We start from the raw sequence: 26300 nt of genomic DNA on the forward strand, positions 1-26300 counted from the left end.
GTGTTGGACAGTGAAAATTCTAGAATAAACCTCCAAACTCACTATATAGCTTCAAACACATTGGATGGAACTTTCACTTGAAATAGTGCACTATTGTAACAGACTAAGAACTCAACTAGACCATGCAGTCTGCTCAGATTTCATAGCTATTAGTCCCATTCAAATCAGTGGAAAGAAATGGCTAATTTCATACATTAAGCTACAAAACTTAATTCTGTTTAAATATAGACAAATATTTTAGTTTTAAAATGTATAAAATTTTTAAAATTCAAAGATTCAAAGTACATTTATTATCAATGTATGCAGTATACAACCCTAAAATTTGTCTTCTTGCAGACAGCTATGAAACACATTTACAAGGATGTTGCCTGGATTGGCGAGAATGCCTAATGAAAATAGGTTGAGTGAACTCGGCCTTTTCTCCTTGGAGCAACGGAGGATGAGAGGTGACCTGATAGAGGTATTCAAGATGATGAGAGGCATTGATTGTGTGTATAATCAGAGGCTTTTTCCCAGGGCTGAAATGGCTAGCACAGCAGGGCAGCTTTAAAGTGCTTAGTAGTAGGTACAGGGGAGATGTCAGGGGTAGTTTTTTTTAGTTAAAAACACAGAGTGGTGAGTGCGTGGAATGGGCTGCCAGCAATGGTGGTGGAGGTGGATATTATAGGGCCCTTTAAGAGAATCCTGGATAGGTACATGGAGCTTAGAAATTGCCAAGGTTACCCATAGCCCTCTATTTTTCTAAGGTAAGGACATGTTCGGCACAGCTCTTTGGGCTGAAGGGCCTGTATTGTGCTGTAGTTTTTCTGTTTCTAAAGAAAAATAAAACACCCAATGCGCAATAAAAAGAAATCATGAAAACGGCAACAAACGAATTACACAGAATATTAAACATCACACTGCAGAGTCCTTGAAACAGTCTAGGAATATTCAGTTTAGTTCAGTCCAATTTAGCACTGTGGCGTTCATTGACTGCAGGCCGCCGCAATCAAAATCATGCAAGATAGCAATAAAAAAAATGGATTAACAAGAAATCAGAAACACATAACATGAACTGCAGAGTTCTCTAAAAACAAGTCCAGTCCACAAATCGCACCAAACATTGCCCAATCCTGACACCTTCCTCTGACAGCAGTGAGCGAGGGGGAGAGGAAGACTGGTTAAACACAGATAGACAGTGCTGAACACCCACTTGTCTTCTGCTCTCATCTTGCCAATTTCAATCTTGCTTAAAGCTTTAATTGTCAAGTTGGTCGAGAATTGGAGCCACTGATGGGTTCACACTCTGCCACTAGGCCGCACACTTAGTTTCCAACTTTGCTCTCAAGCATGCTGAATTCACTCAATGATAGCAAGAGTGCCAGATTGCTCAGTCGGTCCAAAAACACATTATCAAAATGTAAATTACACGCTCCAATCGCACACAAATTAGTAACAGAAGTGTATTTAACGTAAGAAGCATTTTTGTGAACTATCTGCAGGATGTTGTCATTAGTCGCATTGGTTGCTGGCACCATCTTGCCCTGCTTCTACTTATCAAATTGCAAACCTCATTTTATAAAACTTGTGCACATTAAAGATGTCAACAAATGCTCAATCTCAGTGACTGTGGTACACCAGAGCAGAATTTCCACTAGATATCAAGCCCTTTCCAGAACAGCAGCCAGATATTTTCATCAGACAGACTAGGAGAAGGTATGCAATCAGCACATGCTAGCGATACAATCACCAGAAAATTCAGCTCCTACCTTAGATTTAGACCAAGCTAATTATGACATTTTTTAAATTAGAACTTTTCACTTTCTTTCTTTTTTTTGGCGTGTGCCTGCGTGCGAGTCTGTGCAAGTGTGTCTGCGTGTCTGTGCGTGTGCATCTACGTGTGCATGCATGCATCCGTGATGATGTCTTTTGCATGGCTTTTACAAGGTGCGGAGCGAGAGAGAGAGGCTGTGTGGTGCGCCACTCCTCACACAGACATTTTCACAGTATTTTTCCTTTTATTTTACGAGGCCGAGTTGCGATCTCGACACTCAACCCGGCACGGATGGAAAGCGTACTCGGAGCGGACCCGACTGGTTTCAAACGTGGGAACCTCCGCTCCCGGGTCTGGCGCCAATGTCATTGCGCCACCAGCCGGCCCAGAACTTTTCATTTTTAAGATTGTGACCAATAAAAATTGTAACATAGGATAACAAAAATGCAACAGTTCTGGCTCCAGTTAACTAAAGTAGTAATCTGCAAATCCTGTAAAATAAATGTAATTTCCAAAAACATGCATTATGAGACAGTTGCCTTAGTTGGGTTAAGGAAAAAACATTTATCAGGCTCAAATTGCATGCAACTATTAAAACAATTATCCAATTACAGCATACCTGGAGAAAAATCATCAACATTATGCATCAGAAAAAAAAACTCAGATTCAATAAAGACTTTTGAATAAAAATGCAGAGATTTCATTCTCTCAAATTTTGCTCAATTTAAAATTTCATTGACTGACAGCTTAGCATTTCACGATCCCTTGGTTTCAGAATACTAAGCTAGACAAGGTATTAATAAACTTACATTTGATAATCTTCCATTTCAAGTCAGTCATTTATTATTGCTCTAGTTATAATAAAGTAGATTACTTACCAAAACTTGATAAGGCCTGTTTCAATTCATTCTTGTCAATGAAATTGGAATTATCTCTGTCGTAAGTTCGGAAAATGTTCTGCCAGTCATTTATATACTTCCAAAGACCCACAAATTCATTGAAATCCACTCCTCCTCTATTATTCCGGTCAAACATTCCTGTATTTACAATGAAAGTAAAACAGGCAATTTTGTTATGACATTTACAATAAGAACACAAAAGAAAGGAGTTGGCCACTCATCTGCTTGAGCCCCTCTGCTATTTAACAGGATCATGGCCAATCTCATCTGGGTTTCTATATTGCTATCCTGCTCCCTTCACATACAAGTTATCCCCAGATCATTAATGTTCTCTTCCTTGTAAATCAGAAGTCCAGCCGTGAACTGAATTTTCATGTGGCAAAAGATGCCTGCAGCTCCACAGCAGCCAACAAATCCTGAATCAGAATCAGCTTTAATATCTCTGGCATAAAATGAAATCTGTTGTTTGCAGCAGCAGTACATTGCAATACATAGTAAACTATACATTACAATAAGAAATATATATATATATATTTTATATATATCTATAAAACAAAATCATACAAAAAGAGGAAAAGATAGAAAAAATATGGAGGTATTGAACATGGGTTTATTGTTCATTCAGAAATCTGATGGCAGAGGGGAAGAGGCTATTCTAAAATGTTTCATAAGAGTATTCAGGCTCCAGTACCATCTCCTTATGGATGTAATTTGAGAACGGTATGTCCTGGGTGATGGGGGCCACCTTTTGGAGGTACTGCTTTTTGAAGAGGCCCATGATTCTGAGCAGGCTAATGCCAATGATGGAACTGGGCTGAGTTTACAGCCTTCTGCAACTTTTTTCAATCCTGTGCAGTGGCCCCTCCATATAAGAAGGTAACACAACCAGTTAGAATGCTCTCCATGGTACACCTGTAGAAATTTGAGTGAGTCTTTGGTGACATACCAAGTTTCAACATCCTGTTGAAATATAGCCACTTCTTTGTAATTGCATCAACATGTTGACCCAGGCGAGATCTTCAGAGACATTGACACCCAAGAACTTGAAACTGCTCACCCTTTCCACTGCTGATCCCTTGATGAAGAATGGTGTGTGTTTATTTCTCGTCTTCGCCTTCTGGAAGTTCACAAACAATTCCTTGATCTTATTGACGTTGAGAGCAACGTTGTTGTTGCAACATCACTCAACCAGCTGATCTAGCTCACTCCGCATCATCATCTGAAATTCTGCTAACAATAGTTATGTCATCAGCAAAATTAAATATGGCATTTGAGCTGAGCCTAGCCACAAAGTCGTGGGTGTAGTGAATGTGGAGCAGTGGGCTAAGCACGCATCCTTGAGGTGCGCCAGTGTTGATTGTCAGCGAGAAGGAGATGTTATTTCCAACTACGTTGACTTGTGGTTTCCCGATGTAGGCGGCAAGGATCCAGTTGCAGAGGGAGATGCAGGGGTCAAGGAGCTTGTTGATTAATACTGAACACTGTAGCAGTACATTGCAATACATAGCAAAGTGGTGTTGAACACTGAGCTGCAATCAATAAACAGCAACCTGACATGGGTACTGCTATTCAGGTGATCCAAGGCCAAGTGGAGAGCCATTGACATTCCATAGACCTATTGTGGCAATAGACAAATCTCAGTAGGTCCAGGCCATTGATTAGACAGGAGTTGATTCTGGTCATGACCAACCAGGTTGAGTCGGTGGTGAAGAAGGCGAATGCAATGTTGGCATTCATTGCTAGAGGAATAGAGTATAGGAGCAGGGATGTGATGTTGAGGCTCTATAAGGCACTGGTGAGACCTCACTTAGGAGTACTGTGGGCAGTTTTGGTCTCCTTATTTAAGGAAGGATGTACTGACGTTGGAGAGGGTACAGAGAAGATTCACTAGAATGATTCTGGGAATGAGAGGGTTAACATAGGAGGAACGTTTGTCTGCTCTTGGACTGTATCCCTTGGAGTTTAGAAGAATGAGGGGGGGACCTCATAGAAACATTTTGAATGTTGAAAGGCATGGACAGAGTGGATGTGGCAAAGTTGTTTCCCATGATGGGGGAGTCTAGTACAAGAGGGCATGACTTAAAGATTGAAGGGCGCCCATTCAGAACAGAGATGCGAAGAAATTTTTTTAGTCAGAGGATGGTGAACCTATGGAATTTGTTGCCACGGGCAGCAGTGGAGGCCAAGTCATTGGGTGTATTTAAGGCAGAGATTGATAGGTATCTGAGTAGCCAGGGCATCAAAGGTTATGGTGAGAAGGCGGGGGAGTGGGATTAAATGGGAGAATGGATCAGCTCATGATAAAATGGCAGAGCAGACCCGATGGGCTGAATGGCCGACTTCGGCTCGTTTGTCTTATGGTCTAAAACAACCTCTCAAAGCAATTCATCACAGTAGATGTGAGTGCAACTAAGTGATAGTCGTTGAGGCAGCTTGCCCTGCTCTTCTTGAATATTGGTATGATTGTCGCCCTTTTGAAGCAGTGGTAACCTCCAACTGTAGCAATTAAAGATAGAAGATGTCCTTGAACACACCAACCAATTGGTTGACACAGGTTTTCAGTGCCCTACCAGGTATACCAGCAGGGCCTGATGCCTTGCAAGAGGTCATGCTCTTGAAATATGTTCCGATGTCAGCCTCTGAGACGGAGATCACTGGGTCAAGAATTTGTACAGGTGTAGTTTTATTCTCCCTTTCAAAGCATGCATAAAAGGAGTTTAGCTCATCTTGGAGTGAAGCATTGCAGCCAGTCATAATGTTAGGTTTTGCCTTGTAGGAAGTAATGGCCTGCCAAAGTTGACATGCATCCGATTCCATCTCCAACTTCAATCAGGATTGTTTTTTCACTATTAAAAATGCCTTCCGTAGGTCATACTTGGACTTCCTGTATGGTTCTGGATCACCAGTCTTGAATGCCAATGATTGGTGGCATAGTGCTCCGTGTGAGGTGGCAGCACATTACAGTAGCTCCATGTGTTTGTCGTAACATTTTTTTAACGTGTTTCATTCATTTGTTTTTGTACAGGCTAGCAATATTGCAAAATAACAATGGACATTAATCTGTTTAAGAACTTTTTCACCATGCTTTTGGCTCTTGAGATACTTGATTCCATTGAGTGCTTTGACCACAGTAGAGGCGGTAAAACTGTGTAAATGAGGGAGTAGCTCCTAGCAGCTAGGAAGCAAACTTTGCTTGTCCAGAAGCTCGATATTCTGGACGAGCTAAGATGGAGATACTGAGGCTGCAGATCGGGTAAAAAGTGGCACAACAAGAGATGGAGATATAAACCATATCACCCGTCTATCATTATGGGGAATGTAAAATCGCTGGCAAGTAGAATGGAGGAACTGGCAGGACTCACAAGGACACAGAATGAATATCGGGGATGCTGTGATATGTGTTTCACCAAGACATGGTTACGCAAGCAAATCCTGGGTTCTAACGCTACTGTGAATGGGTTTCCGACGATACAAACAGACAGAGTTAATCTACATTTTGGTAAGAGGAAGGAAGGTGGGCTTGCTGTGCTTGTGAACAACAGATGGTGTAATCCTGGTCATATTTCTGTAAAAGAATGAATCTGCATTCTGGACATCGAACTGCTTGCTACGAGTTTGTGTCCGTATTATCCACTGCACGAGTTCAGCCACATCATATTGTTCGTTGTCTACATTCCGCCTTCCTGACAAGGTTCCGATGTTGCGTGTGAAGTCATACACACTACCATTGTGAGTCTCCAGACTCAACACCCCAATGCATTCATTGCAGTATCCGGAGACTTCAACCATGTTTCTCTCTCAACAACCCCACCCACATTCAATCAGTTTGTCAAGTCCATAAGAGAGGAAATAAAACATTGGATCTCTTGTATGCAAATGTTAGAGATGCATACAGCTCTACAGCTTCCCCCCTCCCCACCCACTTGGAAGATCAGATCATCTCTGGTTCATCTCATGCCCTTATATACAGCCAAAGTACAGCAACAGCTAGCTACCACTTAGGTAGTAAAGAAATGGCCTTCCGAGCCCATCGAGGCCTTGAAGGGCTGCTTTGAGGTTACTGACTGGAATGTGCTTTGTGAACCATATGAGAAGGACATTAACAGACTTACTGATTGCATCACAGGTTACATCGACTTCTGTGTGGACACTGTAATACCATCAAGGACTGTTCGCTGCTTCCCAACAACAAACCATGGGTCACCAGTGATCTAAAGGCTCTTTTCAACCATAGAAGGAGAGCCTCTCTCAGGAGACAGGGAGGCATTGAAATGTACAGAGGGAGCTAAAAGTGAAGATCAAGGAAGCTAAAGAGGAATACAGGAGAGAGCTGGAGAATAAGCTTGGGCAGTGTGGAGATGCATGAAGAATATCACTAGCTACAATCAGCCTAGCTGTAGAGCCTGGAATGCTGCTGTAAATGGGCTAACGAGTTAATCCAATTCTTCAATAGGTTTGACAATTGGCCTCCTGTTCTCACTTACTCAGCACGCCAGTCCAGATGCTGAGGCATCCAATGCTCCCTCAGCACCAATGCCTCCACTCCACTCCCCTCCTATCCAACACATGAATGAACACTATCTCAACCTTTAGACAGCTACCACTGCCTACATCCCTTCCTTTCTCTGCACCTACCATCCACACCTCCACATACTAACTGCTATCATCCCAATCTTCACCTTTCCCAGCCTCTACCTTCCACAACTCCACAGTCTTCATGGACTCATCTTCACTACTGAGCCAGTGAGAAAGTCTCAGACACAGTAAAGCATTGGGACCAGATAGTGTGAACTCCAAAGTTCTGAAGGAGTGTGCTGAGTAGTACTGTGGAGTTCTCCAGCGCATTTTCTATCTGAGTCTCAGCCTGGAAAGGGTCCAGACTGTGTGGAAAACATATGCCCCGGTACCCAAGGGCCAAATGAAAGTCTTGAATGGCTACCATCCAGTAGCCCTCCCCACACATCATGAAGGCCCTAGAGGAGGCTGGTCTTGGCTCACCACTGACCTGGTCAGGTCAGCCCTTGATCCCCTATAGTTTACCCACCAGGAGCACATTAGAGTCAACGATACTGTCATCCACCTGCTGAACAGAGCTGACACCCATTTGGATAAGCAGGGCAGCACTGTAAGGATCATGTTTTTTGATTTCTCGAGTGACTTCAATACCATACAGCCCTTATTACTAGGGTAACATCTCTGTTAAATGCAGATTGGCACTTTCATTATATCATGGATAATGGACTATCTGATTGGCAGATCAGTTTGTACAGCTTCAGAGCTGTGTGTCAGGCATGGCTATAACCAGTACTGGGGCCCCACAGGGGACTGTATTGGCTCCCTTCCTGTTTACACTGTATATGGAGATGGGGAGGAGAAGACGGTGGTGAGATGCAGCACGCGCGGCTGCTCCGATATGATGTCGTATTTGTTAAGTAGGTACTGTGCACAATCCTGATTTGATGGAGACAGATGTGAAAGCACGGAGGAACATCTGGAGAAACTTCTGAAATGCCTGCTTCACTGCTGCTGCTACTGTGCAATCCAAAATCTCCAGAGGGGAAGGTACCAAATCCTCGGCTTTGCCTATTGCCTGTTGCCGGGGTCGGGGTCAAAGCACTCAGCAGAGATGGTGCTCAGTGTCGGAGGGCTGGTCAGAGGCTCGAAGTTTTCGGACGGACTCAAGAGTCGGCTGTGGTCGGGTGCTTCCAGGGTGCTGCATCGGCAAGTTTGCAGCATTGGAGGTTCGTGGCAGGAAGACAGTTTCTCTTCCTTCTACCGTCTGCGTGAGATGATGGGACTTCCGAGAGACTTTGAGACTTCTTTTTTTACCGTGCCCATGGTCTGTTCTTTATCAAATTACGGTATTGCTTTGCACTGTTGTAACTATATGTTACAATTATGTGGCTTTTGTCAGTTTTTTGAGTCTTGGTTTGTCTTGTGTTTCTGTGATATCATTCTGGAGGAACATTGTTATCATTTCTTAATGCGTGCATTACTAAATGACAATAAAAGAGGACTGTGTGTCCTCATAATCTAATCTAATACATTGAACTTCAGATACAACACTGAGTCACATCATCTGCAAAAATTCTCTGATGACTCTGCAATAGTTAGGTGTATAAAGAGGATGGGAGGATGAATACAGGGCCCTGGTGGAGGACCTTGTCAATTGGTGCAAGCTGAATCATCTGCAGTTCAACATTGGTAAGACAAAGGAGATGGTGATGGACTTTAGGAAGACTAATCCTGCATTGCTCCCTGTTACTATTGATGGTGAGGACCTACAAGTACTTGAGGGTGAACCTGGTTGACAGAGTTGAGTGAAACACCAGTACAGAGGCTGTGTACAAGAAGGACCAGAGCTGCCTCTACTTCCTGAGGAAATTGAGGTACTTTGGGAGTATGCAGGCTACTCCTTCACATGTTCTACCAGTCTGTTGTCGCTAGTAGAATCTTGTATGTGGTGGTCTGCTGGGGCAATCGCATCAATGCCTCCGCTCCTCCCCCCTCCAATCCAACACATGGATGAACCACAGTATCTCAACCACAAAAGAGAGAACACAAGAATCATTCTTGGTGGTCTAACAACGGTCAAGTGTGTTGGCTCTTCTGGCTTCGCGGTTGATATGTTAGTGGTAGTTGGTCAGAGATGCCTTCAAGCAGTTCTGGTTGAAATATCCCGCAATGGTAGGGAAGACATCAGGGTGCACTGTTTTGTGACTGCTAATCACAGTGCTCAGCTCTGCCAGTGCCTGCTTGACGTTGATCAGAGGTGGAATGTACAACGCTACCTGGGTGACAGCAGAAAACTCAGCAGATAAAATGGATGACACTTGAATACATGTTCCAGGTCAGGTGAGCAGAATTGAGATAGAACCACCATCTGTACATTACAATGAGTTAACTATGAAGCACATTTCCCCTCCTCTACTTTAAAAGACTCAATTGTTCTGCCTTTGCAGTGGATGGTGAAGCCCTTGGGCTGCAGTGCTGCATCAGATATGGCAAGGAAGCCAGATTTCCATGAAACAAAGTGGACAGCAATCCCTGATGTCCCCGATACTATAATCTTGCTCTGAGGTCTTCAACACACATCAAAGTTGCTGAGAAGAGGTACAGTCAACGTTTCAGGCCGAGACCCTTCGTCAGGGCTAACTGAAGGAAGAGCTAGTAAGAGATTTGAAAGAGAGAGAGGGAGGAGGAGATCCAAAATGATAGGAGAAGATAGGAGGGGGAGGGATGGAGCCAAGAGCTGGACAGGTGATTGGCAAAAGGGATATGAGAGGATCATGGGATAGGAGGCCCAAGGAGAAGGTAAAGGGGGGGGGGGGGAGCCCAGAGGATGGGCAAGGGGTATAGTCAAAGGGACAGAGGGAGAAAAAGGAGAGTGAGAGAAAGCATGTGTGTATATAAATAACGGATGGGGTAGGAGGGGGAGGTGGGGCATTAGCAGAAATTAGAGAAGTCAATGTTCATGCCATCAGGTTGGAGGCTACCCAGACGGAATATAAGGTGTTGTTCCTCCAACCTGAGTGTGACTTCATCTTTACAGTAGAGGAGGCCGTGGATAGACATGTCAGAATGGGAATGGGATGTGGAATTAAAATGTGTGGCCACTGGGAGATCCTGCTTGAATTTCCAGCATCTGCAGAATTCCTTGTGTCTGAGGTCTTCAATTTTATTTTCCAGAGACTACATTCACAAGCAGAATAGTAGGGAATGGGGGTCTGTGTTTCAATCATACCTCTCTCTCTCTGGTTATCCATCCCATAGGATGATGATGGTTCCTTTCACTTAGTTAGTGGAGTTCGTGCCCCACTCCTCAGAAAGGGACAATGTGTGCGTGAATGGATTTTAGGTGAGTAGGCGGTTGCACAGGTCTAGACCCACCCTCTCCTGGATCCAGCAGCATGGTGGGGTCCGAGACGGCTGGGGGAAGTTCTGTTGTAGCGAATGGCCAGACCAAGCTTTGATGCAAGGGATGCCCTTTCCGCGCTTCATGGCATGTGTTTGCTAGATGGCCATTGACCCTACGAGAGGGTTCATCCGCCCTTTGACAGGTCTTGTTTTTCGTCTGGCAGGGTGTCTAGCCACACTCCTCACCAGGCAAGCCTGGTGGGGGAGCCGGTTTAGTTGCCGAACACCCGACCATGCAACAGGTAGTACTGGGTTACATGGCCTACAGCCCAGCACACCTTCTACGCTTCCTTTCTCTTAAAGGGGAACTGCACTCACGACCTGAGTCTGCCAATTTTGAGGAAAGATATGTTTTTTTTTAAACGCCTTAAACGATGTTACTTCCTGAAATACCCCTGGTTGTGACTGTGGATTTCAACTGTAGTAGCCCTAAATGGAAATATTTGTTGATTCCCATCACAGCTGCACACAAAGTTGTCACTTACCAGTGCCATCTTGATTTATAATAAGCAGTACACAAGTCACACACTCGTATAGTGGGGAGGAACTGTAAGCATCAACTCGCCTGCAGTTCAAATGCATTTTATTCACTAGATTGACCAAATTGGCTGACTCCAACTCCGTAACACACAGGCTGAATGACAACTGAAAGAATTTCCCCCACACCTGCTCTCGTCATTTATCTGTCAATCCCCACAGAATATTTCAATTAATATCACCCTTCATCCTTTTAGATCCTAATGAGTATAGGCTCAACCAATCAAATCTCCCTGTACTTCAACCCCTCCATCTTAGGAATGAACTTACTGCACATTGCCAAAAACACAAGCATACCTTTTCTTAAATACAGAGATCAAGTGTGTACCTAGTACTCCAAATAACACCTCATCAACACTGTAGTATCACAAAACATAATAAGCACTTTATTGCAAGGATAGGAAGATTACTTGCTCTACCTGCATTCCACCTCTGTGTTTTATGTATTAGAACTCACAGATCCCTTTGCACTTCAACATTTTGTATCTCACACTAAATAATAAATTGTTTTCTTATTCTTCATTGGTGGATAATGTCAAATTTTACAAAATTATATTTAATTTGACCAGTTTATTGCCCACACATTTAATCTATCTACGTCCTTTAGCAGGCTATGTCCTCAATTTGCCAATCTTTGTTTTATCAGCAAATTCGTGAGAAGATGGCAGCGCGCCGCGCGTGCGCAGCCCTCCAGTGAAAAATGATGTCGTATCTGTTAAATAGGGGCTGTGCACAATTCTGATTTGATGGAGAATGGACATGAAAGCATAGAGGAACATCTGGAGAAATTTCTGAAACGCCCGTTCGCTGCTGTCGTTACTGTGTGGTCGGGAATCTTTTGGAGAGTAGGCCTCAAAATCCCCGGCCTTGCCTGCTTTTGGCAACCAAGAAGGAGGTCAAATTGTTCGGCAGAGATGCCGCTCAGTACTCAGTGTTGGAGAGCTGATCAGAGCTCGAAATTTTCGGATGACTCAGAGTCAGATTGTGGTCGGCATGGAAGGGAGAGTTTTTCTTCCTTCTCCCATCTGCATGAGATGTGGGACATTTGAGAAACTTTGAACTTTACTGTGCTCATGGACTTTCTTCATCAAGTTATGGTATTGTTACACTGATCGTATCTATATGCATAATTATGTGGTTTTGTCAGTTTTTTCAGTCTTGGTTTGTCCTGTGTTTTGTGATATTACACCAGAGGAAATAATGTATCATTTCTTAATGCATGCATTACTAAATGACAATAAAAGGGGACTACATGTCTTCATAATCTAAATTTGGCTACCGTACTCAGTGCCTTCATCCAAATGTAAGGGGGTTTCAACTTTTATGTTACTGCGGAGGCTAATTAAAATGGCATCTTTGTTATGTTAATGTGGGGAAAGCGGCTTTGTTGTGTTAAACGCTGAGAAAGTTTGCGCTAGCAGTTTGTTTTGGTTTAGAGGGTGATAAGAAGGTGCTATTACCCAATTGGGATAATTGTTATGGTTTTGGGGTACTTGAAGATACTGTATGCGCGGGGTTTTGGAGCAGAAGGCGGGAGAGCGAGACAGAGGATGGACGATGTGCTGTGATGTCTGCTAACGGGGTCGGACCCTGAGGAGGGTGTTCGGCAAGCAGACGGAGACGGACTCATGTGGAGCGTCTGGTCGACCACCGTTGTTGGTCCCAGGCGGCCGGTCGAGGTGGTCCGAGGGGGTCGCAGGGTGAAGAAGAAGGTCCTTGAGCTCCAACGGTTTTTGTGCACGAAGAGATTGAACTTTGATAAGTGTGGCGCCTTTTATTTTCCTTTTATATTTTATTCTCTCTTAATTATATAGTTCCAGTAATATCCATAAACTGTAAATCATTTAATTGCATCTGGTGTATTGTCTGTTATTTGGGCGGGGTGGGGTACCTCATATAGCATCCACACAAACGAATTATCCAGTTTGCCGGGGCCGAGGCTGTTTCCCTAGACGACAGCGAGCCAAGCGACCTTGATGGTTGCCGGGGGGGGCTACACAAATAATTACAATGGACTATAAAAAGTTGTGGCCCCACTACCTGGTGATTACTAATTTAAAAATAATCCACTTATCCCAATATCAGCAATGATAAAGATTCAGTCTCACATCTCCAGAAACCCAGGTTCAATCCTCATCTCTATTGCTGTGTGTGGAGTTTGCATGTTCTCCCTGTGGCTGCATGGATTTCCTCTGGGCATCTCCACCCATATCCCAAAGACATGCAGACCATAGGTTAATTGGCCTACATGAAAACGTGTAGACAAGTGGTGGGATCTGGAAGAAAAGGCAGCTGATGGGAACATTTGAGGATCAACAACAGGATAGGATTGGTGTAAAAACAGAGGTTTAATGGTTGGGATGGATTTAGCCATTGACTGACTAAAGGGCCAGTTTCCTTTATTACTCTATGACAATGTTCTGTTAGTTAGGCAATTTCCATCCATGTCAATATGTTCTCCCATTGTTCGGTAATCACGTGATGATATCATATGCCTTCTATAAATTGGTTTTCTTTGATCTGCACTATTTATAATATCCATAAAGAACGCTAGCAAATTTGACAAGTACTCTTACATAATCCTTGATGATTCTGCTTGGCTGCATTATGATTTTCTCAATGTCCTACCATTTCTTCCTCAATAATGGACTCCTAATTCAGATTCAGATAAGAACCCATTTTCCTGCTTTCTAACTCTCACTTACTTTGAACAGAGGCATTACATTTGCAGTTTCTAATTTTTCTGACACTTTGTTAAGTTGCAACAGACCCATCCACTAAACTTTGTCAGCCACTTCCTTTAAGATGCTATTATCAAAGGACTTGCTGGCATTGAGAAATTATGATAAATTTACAGCATTACCAAAGTCACAAATCAAATTCAGTAAATTGCAAAAACATCTCTTATGCTCCTTCTCTATAAAGGCAACATCCGGTCAGTTTGTTAATTGGCTAGCTTGGTATTGCTCTTTAGGAATTATTCATCAATACTATGGAACAAAATATTATTTGATCTTCAAATAATGAAGTTTCTGTCACAGTAATCTTTTCCACCCATTTTCCTATACCAACAATTAGTTCTACAGAGGACTTTCAAGTTAGAACTTTAATTATTGATAAACTATCAACCTTCGTAACTACTGATTTCCTGGATTTAATGCATCTCTTTCCTTTATGCAGCCTTTTTATTTTCCTTTGTGAATTTAAAGCAAATCTTTCCTTGCAACCTTTAAAACAAACTGAAATACAGCTCAAGTATTTTTATTTAAGAATTACTCCCATTTACAGCCAGTAAATCACATGAAATGAATACATGCTTACCAATGATGGATCGAATAGTCTTCGGATTGAAAGGTGTCCACGTCCCTGAATAAGTACAAAAATACTGCATCATTTTAGGACAGATATAATTGCCTATTGTTTTCGTTAGTTCCATACCAATTGCAAGTGCAGCAAAGAAATCAGATAACATATTACCAGGGTGGACTAGGAAGAAGCCCTTGAAGTAGCAGCATGACACTTTTCAATCCATTTAGCATTCTTGCCAGTTTTCCAACTGTGCATGCCAATGCAACAGACAATGCACGTTACATCCTGCTAGCTTAGTCTCATGAAAAAAGCTTCCAAAAAAGTTCCAAAAGTTATAATTTTTATTTATATTTTCACTTTCATGGGTTGAAATGGTTAATTCTTCATTTTCTTAAATCTCCATCTAGCTTTACCTATTATGTAGGTCAAAGATGAAAGCATCAGTGTGAGAATGAAACCAAAATTCTGAATTTTGAATTGAGCGGCTGCAACTTCTCTGCATGTCTTACAAATATTATCCAAATTTGCAGACGAAGTGAAGTTACATCTAGCTCAGTTTAATCTGTGGAATCTTGTCATACCAAATTAATTACTGGTTGCCTACATGAGGCACCTCCACTTATAACACATTTATTAGTTGCAAAGCACTATGGAGTGTATCAAGAATGCAAATGCAAGTTTTTCCAATTGTTTCATTCCCTCAATTTTTAATTTTAACATAATTTCTTTAAAAAATTCTAGTTGTTTAAAGATACACAAGAAACCCTAATTAAAACTAGATTCGCTGTAAATAACAAAATTATAAATATTCATGTCTCCAAGTTTATGCACAGGAGAAAAATTAACTCATTAGAATTGTTGAAATATCAATTTTAGTTCTATATATTTTTTTGTCAATTCACTTATCTCACATGCCTGTCTTGAATTACACTTTTAAGTACCATATAGCCACATTTTTTAAAAAATCCTTTCCCAGCAAAGAATTGCAAACTTCAGTCTGTTTTTGCATCCTGACTTACCATTGGATAAAGCTTGCTGGAGCTCACTTTCAGATATTACCCCACTTCGGTCCCTATCAACTCTGAAAAAAACACAATGTAAGATATGAATAAAGCTTAGAAGTGGTTTCTGTAAGAAATTGTAGTATCATCTCATAATTACCATTTATTTTTAAGAATGGCACACTCTTTCTTCAGCCAGACAACATTGGTCAGGGAACGTGAGCTTTCCTAGATCAATGGTCAAACGATATGATGTGTAGAACATGCAATGTAACCCAAGATATATTCCATGAGCAAACTAACCCTTGCCTTTCCAACAGTATGGCCAGCTCCCATGATTGGCACTAACTGGCAGAGAAATCACTCAAACAACTCTGCTGGCAATTATTCTGAATTATCTATTTTTGCCTTTAACCCAAAGATCCTTATACATCTACAGTATGTACAAACATTCCAAATGGAAATACCACATTAATAGTCTTTTTAAGGGGTTTCTTCTGTTATGTTATAATTAAAATGGCTTTTCTGTAATAATAAATGCTGAGAAAGTTCTCTCTCTAGCAGCTTGTTTGGGTTAGAAAGAGAATTGTATTCATTTGCTAAACAATTGGGATAGATGTTATTCTGTCTTGTATGTCTGTAAGCTATTGTTCACGGGTTTTGAGGCAGAAGGCACGATGGGGACAGAAAGAGGAGACACGATGCTGTGACCCTGGACCGACCCTGAGCGGGAGTCCGAGGCCCAGGGTCTTCGGCGAGGAGAGGAGACGAAGACAGAATCGTGTGGAGCGTCTGGTCGACCACTGTGGTTGGTCCCAGGTGGCAAGTCGAGGGGGTCAGAGGGGATCGAATGGTGGAAAGAAGTCTCCGTTAATCGAGCTCCAACTGTTGCGCATGAAGTGGTTGAACTTTGATAAGTTTGGCATCTTTTGTATTTTATTTCTATTAATTACATACCTCCAGCAAAATCTATAAAGTGTAATCATTTAATCGCATATGGTGTATTGTCTGTTGTTTGGCGGGGTGGGGTACATCACACAGCATCCACCCAAACTTGATTACCCAGTTTGGCGGGGCCGAAGGCTGCTCCCCCTAGACGAAAGCGAGCTGAGCGAGCCTGAGGCTTACCAGGGGGCTACATCTTCATTTAAGAATCTGCACTGATTAGTCAATTTCTTGTTTAAGTTGAACTCATTCAAAATTATTTGATTTTCAACATGATATCCGGATCAGGTGCATGAGTACTAGTGGTCTGAAATAAAGTTATTCAGCACTCAATGGCTCACCACCATGATGTCCCTAGATCCTATCTTTCTCAGCATCTGATAAGAGATTGAACCCTCACACAAAAATCCCAGCTCCCAGGGTTGTTCCTCCTACACTTCAAACTTCAGCAACTAATGAAGTTACAGCACTGCCCTAGCATCTCTTTCCCATTCCTGATGCACAGCTCCTCCATTACTCCAGGTGCGTCCATCCAGATCGGTATTACCCAGATGCCTGGTAATAGATACTACCCACCGAGATACAAGCAGGGTGGTACCACCAGGATATTGAACTTTCTGGAAATAGCTAAAAAACAGAAACCCTTGCTATGAATCAATAAGAGATGGATTTGAAGATAGGCCTTGCTCTGATAAGACTATTTATGTAAAAAGTTAAGACAATTGCAGAAAAGAAAAATATGCCCAACTGAGTGACATTGCACAAGGCACCAACATGACCAAAGTACAGTTTCCATAGATGTGGTGATGTCTTTTCCTATAATAGATTCAGTGAAATGGAGATGGTGATCTTTAAAATGCTGCAGAACTAGTTCGGGATTCCCAACATTTTTTAAATTATAATTTTATTGCAAGTTGTCATATTTAAAATAATTTTCAGCCTCAGCAAGTTTCAATAATACTTAGAGCAAAAGGCAAACTGCTGGAAGAAATCAGCGGGACAGGCAGCATCTATAGAGGGAAACAGACAATCCACATTTCAGGTAGACACCCTTCATCGGGACTGACGTCCAGATTCCAGCATCTGCAGTGCCTCCATTTAAAATTTTGGAGTTGGGTACTGAGAAACTGTTCAATGTCTGATTACATAATTTCATTTTTACTGGTTAGCTGGAATGAACATGCTCTCTTCAGAAGTGAAATACACTCAGTCCCCATTTTTTTTATTGGGAATGTCAGAAACAATCACCTAGTCCTTCAGAGCCCTCTCCTGTGATATCTGTGTGTATTAGGGCAATTGGAAGATTTCTTTACCAAAAGTTCCCAGGAAACAGAATCATGTTTCCAGTGTCTTCCCAGTCAAGACTAAATTACATGGTATGGATGCAGAGCTGAAAAGTGCAATGCCTGGAAATCCACCCAGTTCCATCAGCTTGAGACAAAGCAATGGCATACTGCAAAAACAAAACAGCAGCACTAGTTGGGCCAGTGAAATACAAAAATCATTAGAATGAGGAAGAATCTCAGCAAGACATCTCCTTCCCACTACGAAAGTATGTGATTCAACAACAGGAGGAAGTACTTGGTCTTTTAAAACCCATGGAAAGTCTGTGCTGAGACGGTGGGTGAATGTGAGGATATAAGAGCGCATGAAAGAGAATTCATGCAGTTGTGCTGGTTTGAACTAGATCAGTGCATCAATGCTGGTAAATGAAACAAAATTCACCAGAATGTCAGTCTTAATATTAGCTGTCTGCAGTAAAGAAAAAACACCTATGTACACAAATAATGCTGCATCGCAGATGATGATGATGACATTGAAATTATGGTTCCATAGCAGCATAATGGAAATTTATTCCTATATAATATCCTTCTAGTTAAAGAATTTCTCATCCATGCCTTTGTTACTTCAATAGGCTATTTCAATATGCTCTTAACTGGTTTTCCTCATTTAATTATCCATGCATGGAAACGAAAAATCTCCTGCCCACACTAACACACAACACCCCATCTGTATATCTTCTCTGTTAAACTTCTCACTATTACTTCCAAATTCCTCCACAGCCTTGCATCTCCCAAAAAAAAAGTAATCCACTTGTGTCCTTTAAGCCTCAAATAGGTATATTCATCTAATTCAGGCGTCATAATGACCTTAGTCTACACATGCCACCATTATAGCAAGTATGCATTCAAATCCTATAGCCCAATCTGGAATTCTCATCCCAAATGTCTCAATATCTTTAAGACTTCCTTAACATCTATGGCAGAAAAAAATGCTAGAACCTAGTAAATTTGTAGCAGGGCATTTTTTTTTTTCCTTCTGCAGTTGAACGGGGCACGACTGCACAAGCACATGTAAGTCGGACTGTGAGGCAGCAGGAGTGTTTAAAAGGAGAGCAGATTAACAGAGCAGGCAACGGAGTAGAGGGAGATAGAGTAGGAAGGCTGTGGCTCCTGAGGCTTCGGCGAGCAGAGGCTGAGAAGGAGTTTCACTCCAAGTGAGGCAAGGTTGGGTAAGTTCCTTTAATAAATCTAATTACCTTAGGAGTAGGTAATGGAGGCAGCAGTTAGGGCAGTTGAGTGCTCCGTTTGCAGGAGGTGGGAAGTCAGGACGAGTACAATCGTCCTTGATAACTACACCTGCGAAAGGTGCATCCAGCTGCAGCTCCTGACAAACCAAGTTAGGGAACTGGAGCTGGAGCTGGATGAACTTCGGATCATTCGGGAGGCAGAGGTAGAAATAGAGAGGAGTTACAAGGAGATAGTCACCCCTAAGAGTCAGGAGACAGGTAGTTGGGTGACTGTCAGGAGAGGGAAGGGGAATAGACAGAATGAGCAGAGCACCCCTGTGGCCGTTCCCACCAATAATAAGTACATCGTTTTGGATATTGTTGATGGGGACGACTTACCAGGGACAAGTTGCAGTGGTTGTCTCCCTGGCACCGAGATGAGACCCTCAACTCAGAAGGGAAGGAGAGAAAAGAGGAGAGTAGAGATCGAGAATCCCATATGGTCTGTTGCCTCCTTGGTGCCAAGGTCCACAATGTCTCGGATCAAGTTCTTGGTATTCTCAAGAGGTAGGGTGAGCAGCCGGATGTCGTGGTCCATGTAGGGACCAATGACATGGGTAGGAAGAGTGAGGAAGTCCTGAAAGGTGTGTTTAGGGAGTTAGGCGCCAAGTTAAAGGACAGGACCTCCAGGATAGCAATCTCAGGATTGCTACCAGTGCCACGTGCAGGCGGGCTTAGAAATAGTAAGATAGCGCAGATCAACACATGGCTGAAGACATGGTGCAGGAGGGAGAGCTTCAGATTTATAGATAATTGGGCAGTTTTCCAAGGAATGTGGGACCTGTTCCAGCGGGACAGTCTACACCTGAACTGGAGGGGGACAAATATTCCTGCATTTAGGTTTGCTAGAGAGGCTCCGGTGGATTTAAACTAGATACGAGGGGAGAGGGGAACCAGAGTGTAGGAATAGATGTAGGGAAGAAGGAAGAAAAAGAAAATAGTAAAGTTGTTTGCACCATTAGTGATAAACAGAGAGTAAGAGGTGGAAAACTTCTTAAATGTATTTATTTTAATGCTAGGAGCATTATAAGAAAGATGGATGAGCTTAAAGCATGGATTGATACCTGGAAGTATGATGTGGCAGCTATTAGTGAAACATGGTTACAGGAGGAGTGTGATTGGCAACTAAATATTCCTGGATTTCATTGCTTCAGGTGTGATAGAATCGGAGGGACAAGAGGGGGAGGTGTTGCATTGCTTGTCAGAGAAAATATTACAGCAGTGCTCTGGCAGGATAGATTAGTGGGCTCGTCTAGGGAGGCTATTTGGGTGGAATTGAGGAATTGGAAAGGTGTAGTAACTCTTATGGGGGTGTATTATAGACCACCAAATGGAGAGTGAGAATTGGAGGAGCAAATTTTTAAGGAGATAGCAGATATTTGTAGTAAGCACAAGGTTGTGATTGTGGGAGATTTTAATTTTCCACACATAGACTGGGAAGCCCATACTGTAAAAGGGATGGATGGTTTGGAGTTTGTAAAATGGGTGCAGGATAGTTTTTTGCAGCAATACATAGAGGTACCAATGAGAGAAGGGGCAGTGTTGGATCTCCTGTTAGGGAATGAGATAGGTCAGGTGACAGAGGTTTGTGTTGGGGAGCACTTTGGGTCCAGTGATCACAATGCTATTAGTTTCAATATAATTATGGAGAAGGATAGGTTTGGACCCAGGGTTGAGATTTTTGATTGGAGAAAGGCTAACTTTGAGGAGACGCAAAAGGATTTAGAAGGAGTGGATTGGGACAATTTGTTTTATGGGAAGAATGTAATAGAGAAATGGAGGTCATTTAAAGGTGACATTTTGAGAGTACAGAATTTTATCTTCCTGTTAGGTTGAAAGGAAAGGTTAAAAGTTTGAGAGAGCCATGGTTTTCAAGGGATAGTGGAAACTTGGTTCGGAAAAAGAGAGATATCTACAATAAATATAGGCAGCATGGAGTAAATGAGGTGCTCGAGGAATATAAAGAATGTAAAAAGAATCTTAAGAAAGAAATTAGAAAAGCTAAAAGAAGATACGAGGTTGCTTTGGCAAGTAAGGTGAAAATAAATCCCAAGGATTTCTACTGTTATATTAATAGCAAAAGGATAGTGAGGGATAAAATTGGTCCCTTAGAGAATCAGAGTGGACAGCTATGTGTGGAGCCAAAAGAGATGGGGGAGATTCTGAACAATTTCTTTTCTTCAGTATTCACTAAGGAGAAGGCTATTGAATTGTGTAAGACAAGGGAAACAGGTAGGGAAGTTATGGAAACTATGATGATTAAAGAAGAGAAAGTACTGGAGCTTTTAAGGAATATAAAAGTGGATAAGTCTCCGGGTCCTGATAGGATATTCCCCGGGACCTTGAGGGAAGTTAGTGTGGAAATAGCAGGGGCTCTGACAGAAATATTTCAAATGTCATTAGAAATGGGGATGGTGCCGGAGGATTGGCATATTGCTCATGTTGTTCCATTGTTTAAAAAGGGGTCTAAGAGTAAACCCAGCAATTATCGGCCTGTGAGTTTGATGTCAGTGGTGGGTAAATTGATGGAAAGTATTCTTAGAGATGGTATATATAATTATCTGGATAGACAGGGTCTGATTAGGAACAGTCAACATGGATTTGTGTGTGGAAGGCCATGTTTGACAAATCTTATTGGATTTTTTGAAGAGGTTACTAGGAATCTTGACGAGGGTAAAGTGGTGGATATTGTCTATATGGACTTCAGTAAGGTCTTTGACAAGGTCCCACACGGAAGGTTGGTTAGGAAGATTCAATCGTTAGGTATTAATATTGAAGTAGTAAAATGGATTTAGCAGTGGCTGGATGGGTGACGCCAGAGAGTAGTGGTGGATAACTGTGTGTCAGATTGGAGGCCGGTGACTAGTGGTGTGCCTCAGGGATCTGTACTGGGTCCAATGTTATTTGTCATATACATTAATGATCTGGATGATGGTGTGGTAAATTGGATGAGTAAGTATGCAGATACTAAGATAGGTGGTGTTGTGGATAATGAAGTAGGTTTTCAAAGCTTGCAGAGAGATTTAGGCCAGTTAGAAGAGTGGGCTAAAAGATGGCAGATGGAGTTTAATGCTGATAAATGTGAGGTGTTACATTTTGGTAGGACTAATCAAAATAGGACATACATGGTAAATGGTAAGGCATTGAAGAATGCAGTAGAACAGAGTGATCTAGGAATAATGGTGCATAGTTCCCTGAAGGTGGAAACTCATGTGGATAGGGTGGTGAAGAAAGCTATTGGTATGCTGGCCTTTATAAATCAGAGCATTGAGTATAGGAGTTGGGATGTAATGTTGAAATTGTACAAGGCATCACTGAGGCCAAATTTGGAGTATTGTGTACAGTTTTGGTCACCGAATTATAGGAAACATGTCAACAAAATAGAGAGAGTACAGAGAAGATTTACTAGAATGTTACCTGGGTTTAATCACCTAAGTTACAGAGAAAGGTTGAACAAGTTGGGTCTTTATTCTTTGGAACATAGAAGGTTGAGGGGGGACTTGATAGAGGTATTTAAAATTATGAGGGGGATAGAGAGAGTTGACTTGGATAGGCTTTTCCATTCAGAGTGGGGGAGATTCAATCAAGAGGACATGAGTTGAGAGTTAAAGGGCAAAAGTTTAGGGGTAACATGAGGGGGAACTTCTTTACTCAGATTGGTAGCTGTGTGGAATGAGCTTCCAGCAGAAGTGGTTGAGGCAGGTTCGATGTTGTCGTTTAAAGTTAAATTGGATAGGTATATGGACAGGAAAGGAATGGAGGGTTATGGGCTGAGTGCAGGTCAGTGGGACTAGGTTAGAGTAAGAGTTTGGCACGGACTAGAAGGGCCGAGATGGCCTGTTTTGATGCTGTAATTGTTATATGGTTATAAAAGGACTGGGTAGTCAGCATAGATACATGAACAAAAATTCTCAATTATCATCTTTAGGGTGTATCTAGCAGAGATGATTGGGAAACCAGAGGAAGTAGCATATTCAGACTCTCAGGCCTCCAATAAAATACCACAAGGAGCAACACACACAAGATGCTGGAGGAACTCAGCAGGGTAGGCAGAATCTATGTATGGAAATGAATAAATAGTCAATGTTTCAGGCCGAGACCCTTCTTCAGCACTGAGAAGGAAGGGGGAAGATGCCAGAATAAAAAGGTAGGGGGAGGGGAATGAGGCTAGCTAGAGGTGAAAGGTGAAGCCAGATAGGTGGGAAAGGTCAAGAGCTGAAGAAGGAATCTGATAGAAGAGTAGAGCACAGGCGAAAGGGAAAGAATGGGGTGGACCCAGGGGAAAGTGCCAATGAGGTTACCAAACAAAATTAGAGCACATGGAGTGGGAGTAATATCAATTGAACACTAGGTAATGGATACAAATCAGTATTTTCAGATTGAGGAAGTATAGCAAGGTGCTGCAGCATTAATTAGGGTTGGGGCTACAATTGTTCAAAGTCTACATGATTTGCACGGAAGTCAAGTGAAATACATTAATATTTGCTAAAGAGTTCAAGCTGGGTGGCAGCGTGAGATGTGAAGAGGCTTCAAGAGGATAAAGGCAGGTTAAATGAATGGGCAAGAACATGGCAGCTGCGAGCATATGCACAAAAAATGCAAGGTTATACACCTTGATGGGAAAAATGATAACAATCTAATCTGTCAGAATACAACACAATAACATCACCTCAATGTTTTCCCAACAGCTCTTGAAGAGGAAGTCTAGTGAAAAATGTTTATTTATCAATGCTTTTGTACCTGCTATTCTATCAGTTTCCAACAAAAGTAAACCTCCACTTGCTGGAGTAAAAGTAAGGATTCATAATTAAACAAATCAATATGACACTCATTCCAGTTTATTCAAAATGAAACCATTTTCAATATCTACACATTTAACTACCCACAATTTTGCACTAAGGACAACTCCTAACACACCAGTGATGAACTGAAAATGTGCAACCTAAAAGTTAATTCTAACAAGTAATGTTGCTCGGTAACTCCAAACAATACGACCCACACACTGAACAAAAATCATATACTGAAAATGTACAACTGCTAATTAAAGCAAAAGAAGCTGAAAATCTACAGCAATTAATATCAGATATACTGCATGAAGAAATCCTATTACAGCCAAAAAAAACAATGCAAACATTTTGGGATCCAAACTAGAGGCAAAATTATTTAAAATGTACAAATGGCAAACAAAAGCCTTCAAAGTCTGAAAAACACTACACTATAGTGAGCAAAGTCTGAAAATATTTTTCTGAAGTAAGCATTCTCAAACTTTTCCATCCCACTCAAGCTCATATTTTCCATGATATTCGTAAATTTAAATATGTCTTCTTGCAGCCAGTAGTCCACCCAACTCCAACTCTTTACACCTTTATCAAGTTCAGAACCACATATAATGAAACCATTGATACTACTTTCCATTTCTAATTTTAGCCATTAGCATAGATCCTGAGGAGTTTTAATCCCAAGTCTAAGGCTATAATCAACCAACCTTCTCTTGGGTTACTTGAAACTTTTATCAATTTTCGCTCCACCATAGAGGAACCATGTTTTCCCTTACAATGTAGGATGCCATTTCTACTCCTACTAATCTTCCCTGTAATCATACCACCAGTAGGCCTCTTCACATGTTGTCTGAAGATGAAGAAGTATAGAAATACTAATCTGTCACAAGACAATGCAATAACAATACTTAAAATGCTTTAATGATTTCCTGGCAGCTCCTGAAGAGATATACTGATGCTTGCTGCCCTTCAATTTCTCTGTTAAAATACTTGCCCCTCACTAGGTAAAGTAGAAAATAAGCTTTGACATTGTACTTTGAAGGCAGAATTAATTCCCGCAAACTGTTACCCAATGAACATAAAACAGCGGGAAGAAAGAATTTCCTTTGTACGCTAATGACAACTGCGAGTTCCCCATCCACCTATCTTGGTTTAGATCCACTTTCAAATTACACCATCACATAACATTTCACTTTTATACAAAATAATCTACCACTGCACACTAAGTATCAAAATCATGTCTTAGTTAAGGAAAGCTAATTTTTCATGATCATTATGTTCCATTTCTACCAAGTTTCAAAAGCTGAAAACATATTGTTGTACCGAGTGAGTTGTACCATTGAATAGTATGGGCCCGTAGGCTCATACTATATTGTGTCGACCTATATAAACCAGCTCCATGGTCAATCTAACCCACCTCCTAGAACTCTCCATTTTCTGACATCCCTGTGTCTGTCTAATGAGCCTTTTAAATGTCCCTATTGCAGCAGCCTCAACCACGACTCTCGGCATTGCATTCCAAGCACATACCACTGTAGAAAAAACCTACCCCTGACATCTCTCCTAATCTTTCCTCTACTAAAGGAATGTCCTCTGGTAGTGGCCATTGCCACCCTCGGGGAAAGGCATCACCCACCCACTCTGTCCATATCTCTCATAATCTTATACACGTCTATCATCCTTCATTCCCAAGAGAAAAGCTCCAGCTCGCTTAATCTTCCTCATAAAACATATTCTCTGATTCAGGCAGCATCCTGGTAGATCTTCCCTGTGTTCTCTCAAAATCTTCCACATCCTTCCCATAATGAGGAACCAGAACTGAATACAATACTCTTAAGTGTGGTCTGACCACAGTTTTATAGAGCTGCACCACTATCTCCCGGCTCTTGAACTCAATCTGACTAATGAAGATCAACAGATCATAGGCCCTATCTGCCCCATCAACTTTGCCACACAAGATCCCTGTTCCTCAAAAATGCTAAGAATCCTGCTATTAACCCTGTACTCTGCCTTCAAGTTCGATCTTTCAAAGTGTATTGCTTGACACTTTTCCAGATTGAACTCCATCTTATCATTTCTTTGCTCAGTTCTGCATCCTGACTAATTCCCTCTGTAACCCACAACAAACTGCACACTATCCACAGCATCAGCAACCTATATGTCATCTGCAAACTCACTAACCCACCAGTCCACTTCCTCATCAAGTCACAAGGAGTAGAAGTCACAGACTGGATCCTCGTGGGTATTGAATGTAATTCTATATAAACAGTAAGCAAAAGTGATTTGTAACTGATTAGAACAAGTGAATGATCACCTTCCTGAAACTTTTCCCAACTCTCTCTCCATATATACTGGCTTGCAATGAGCATTTCTTAACTTTATTTTAGATTTACAGTTTACTTGCCCTCCAAACCTGGAACGGACTGAATAGCCTCTAGCTTGTAACTTTTAACAGCTGACTGGGGAGTAGTTACACTAACATACAACAACTTCTTAGCTACCAGAATACATTAAATTCAAACCTAATTCAAACAGAAATCTGATATCATTTCAACCAACTCTAAACATATGCTGTGACTCGTGGCACTCGTT

General features: G+C 41.8%; 1 protein-coding gene and 1 long non-coding RNA gene across 2 annotated transcripts in view; one reads left to right on the forward strand and one right to left on the reverse strand.

Annotated features, from left to right (window-relative positions):
* pdcd6 (programmed cell death 6) overlaps window positions 1-26300 on the reverse strand; it is a 29821-nt gene that overhangs the window by 2838 nt on the left and 683 nt on the right. Inside the window, exons 2-4 of the mRNA XM_072283476.1 lie at window positions 15435-15496; window positions 14428-14472; window positions 2632-2790 (exon numbers count right to left, since the gene is read on the reverse strand). Of these exons, the coding sequence (XP_072139577.1) occupies window positions 2632-2790; window positions 14428-14472; window positions 15435-15496 (266 nt within the window). The remainder of the gene's footprint in view (window positions 1-2631; window positions 2791-14427; window positions 14473-15434; window positions 15497-26300) is intronic.
* On the forward strand, window positions 343-12850 carry LOC140212537 (uncharacterized). Its single transcript, XR_011889742.1, has 3 exons — window positions 343-460; window positions 9615-9765; window positions 11753-12850. It is a non-coding gene; the product is annotated as an uncharacterized lncRNA (long non-coding RNA).

This window comes from Mobula birostris, chromosome 19 (assembly GCF_030028105.1).
Source record: "Mobula birostris isolate sMobBir1 chromosome 19, sMobBir1.hap1, whole genome shotgun sequence".
NCBI lineage: Eukaryota > Metazoa > Chordata > Chondrichthyes > Myliobatiformes > Myliobatidae > Mobula > Mobula birostris.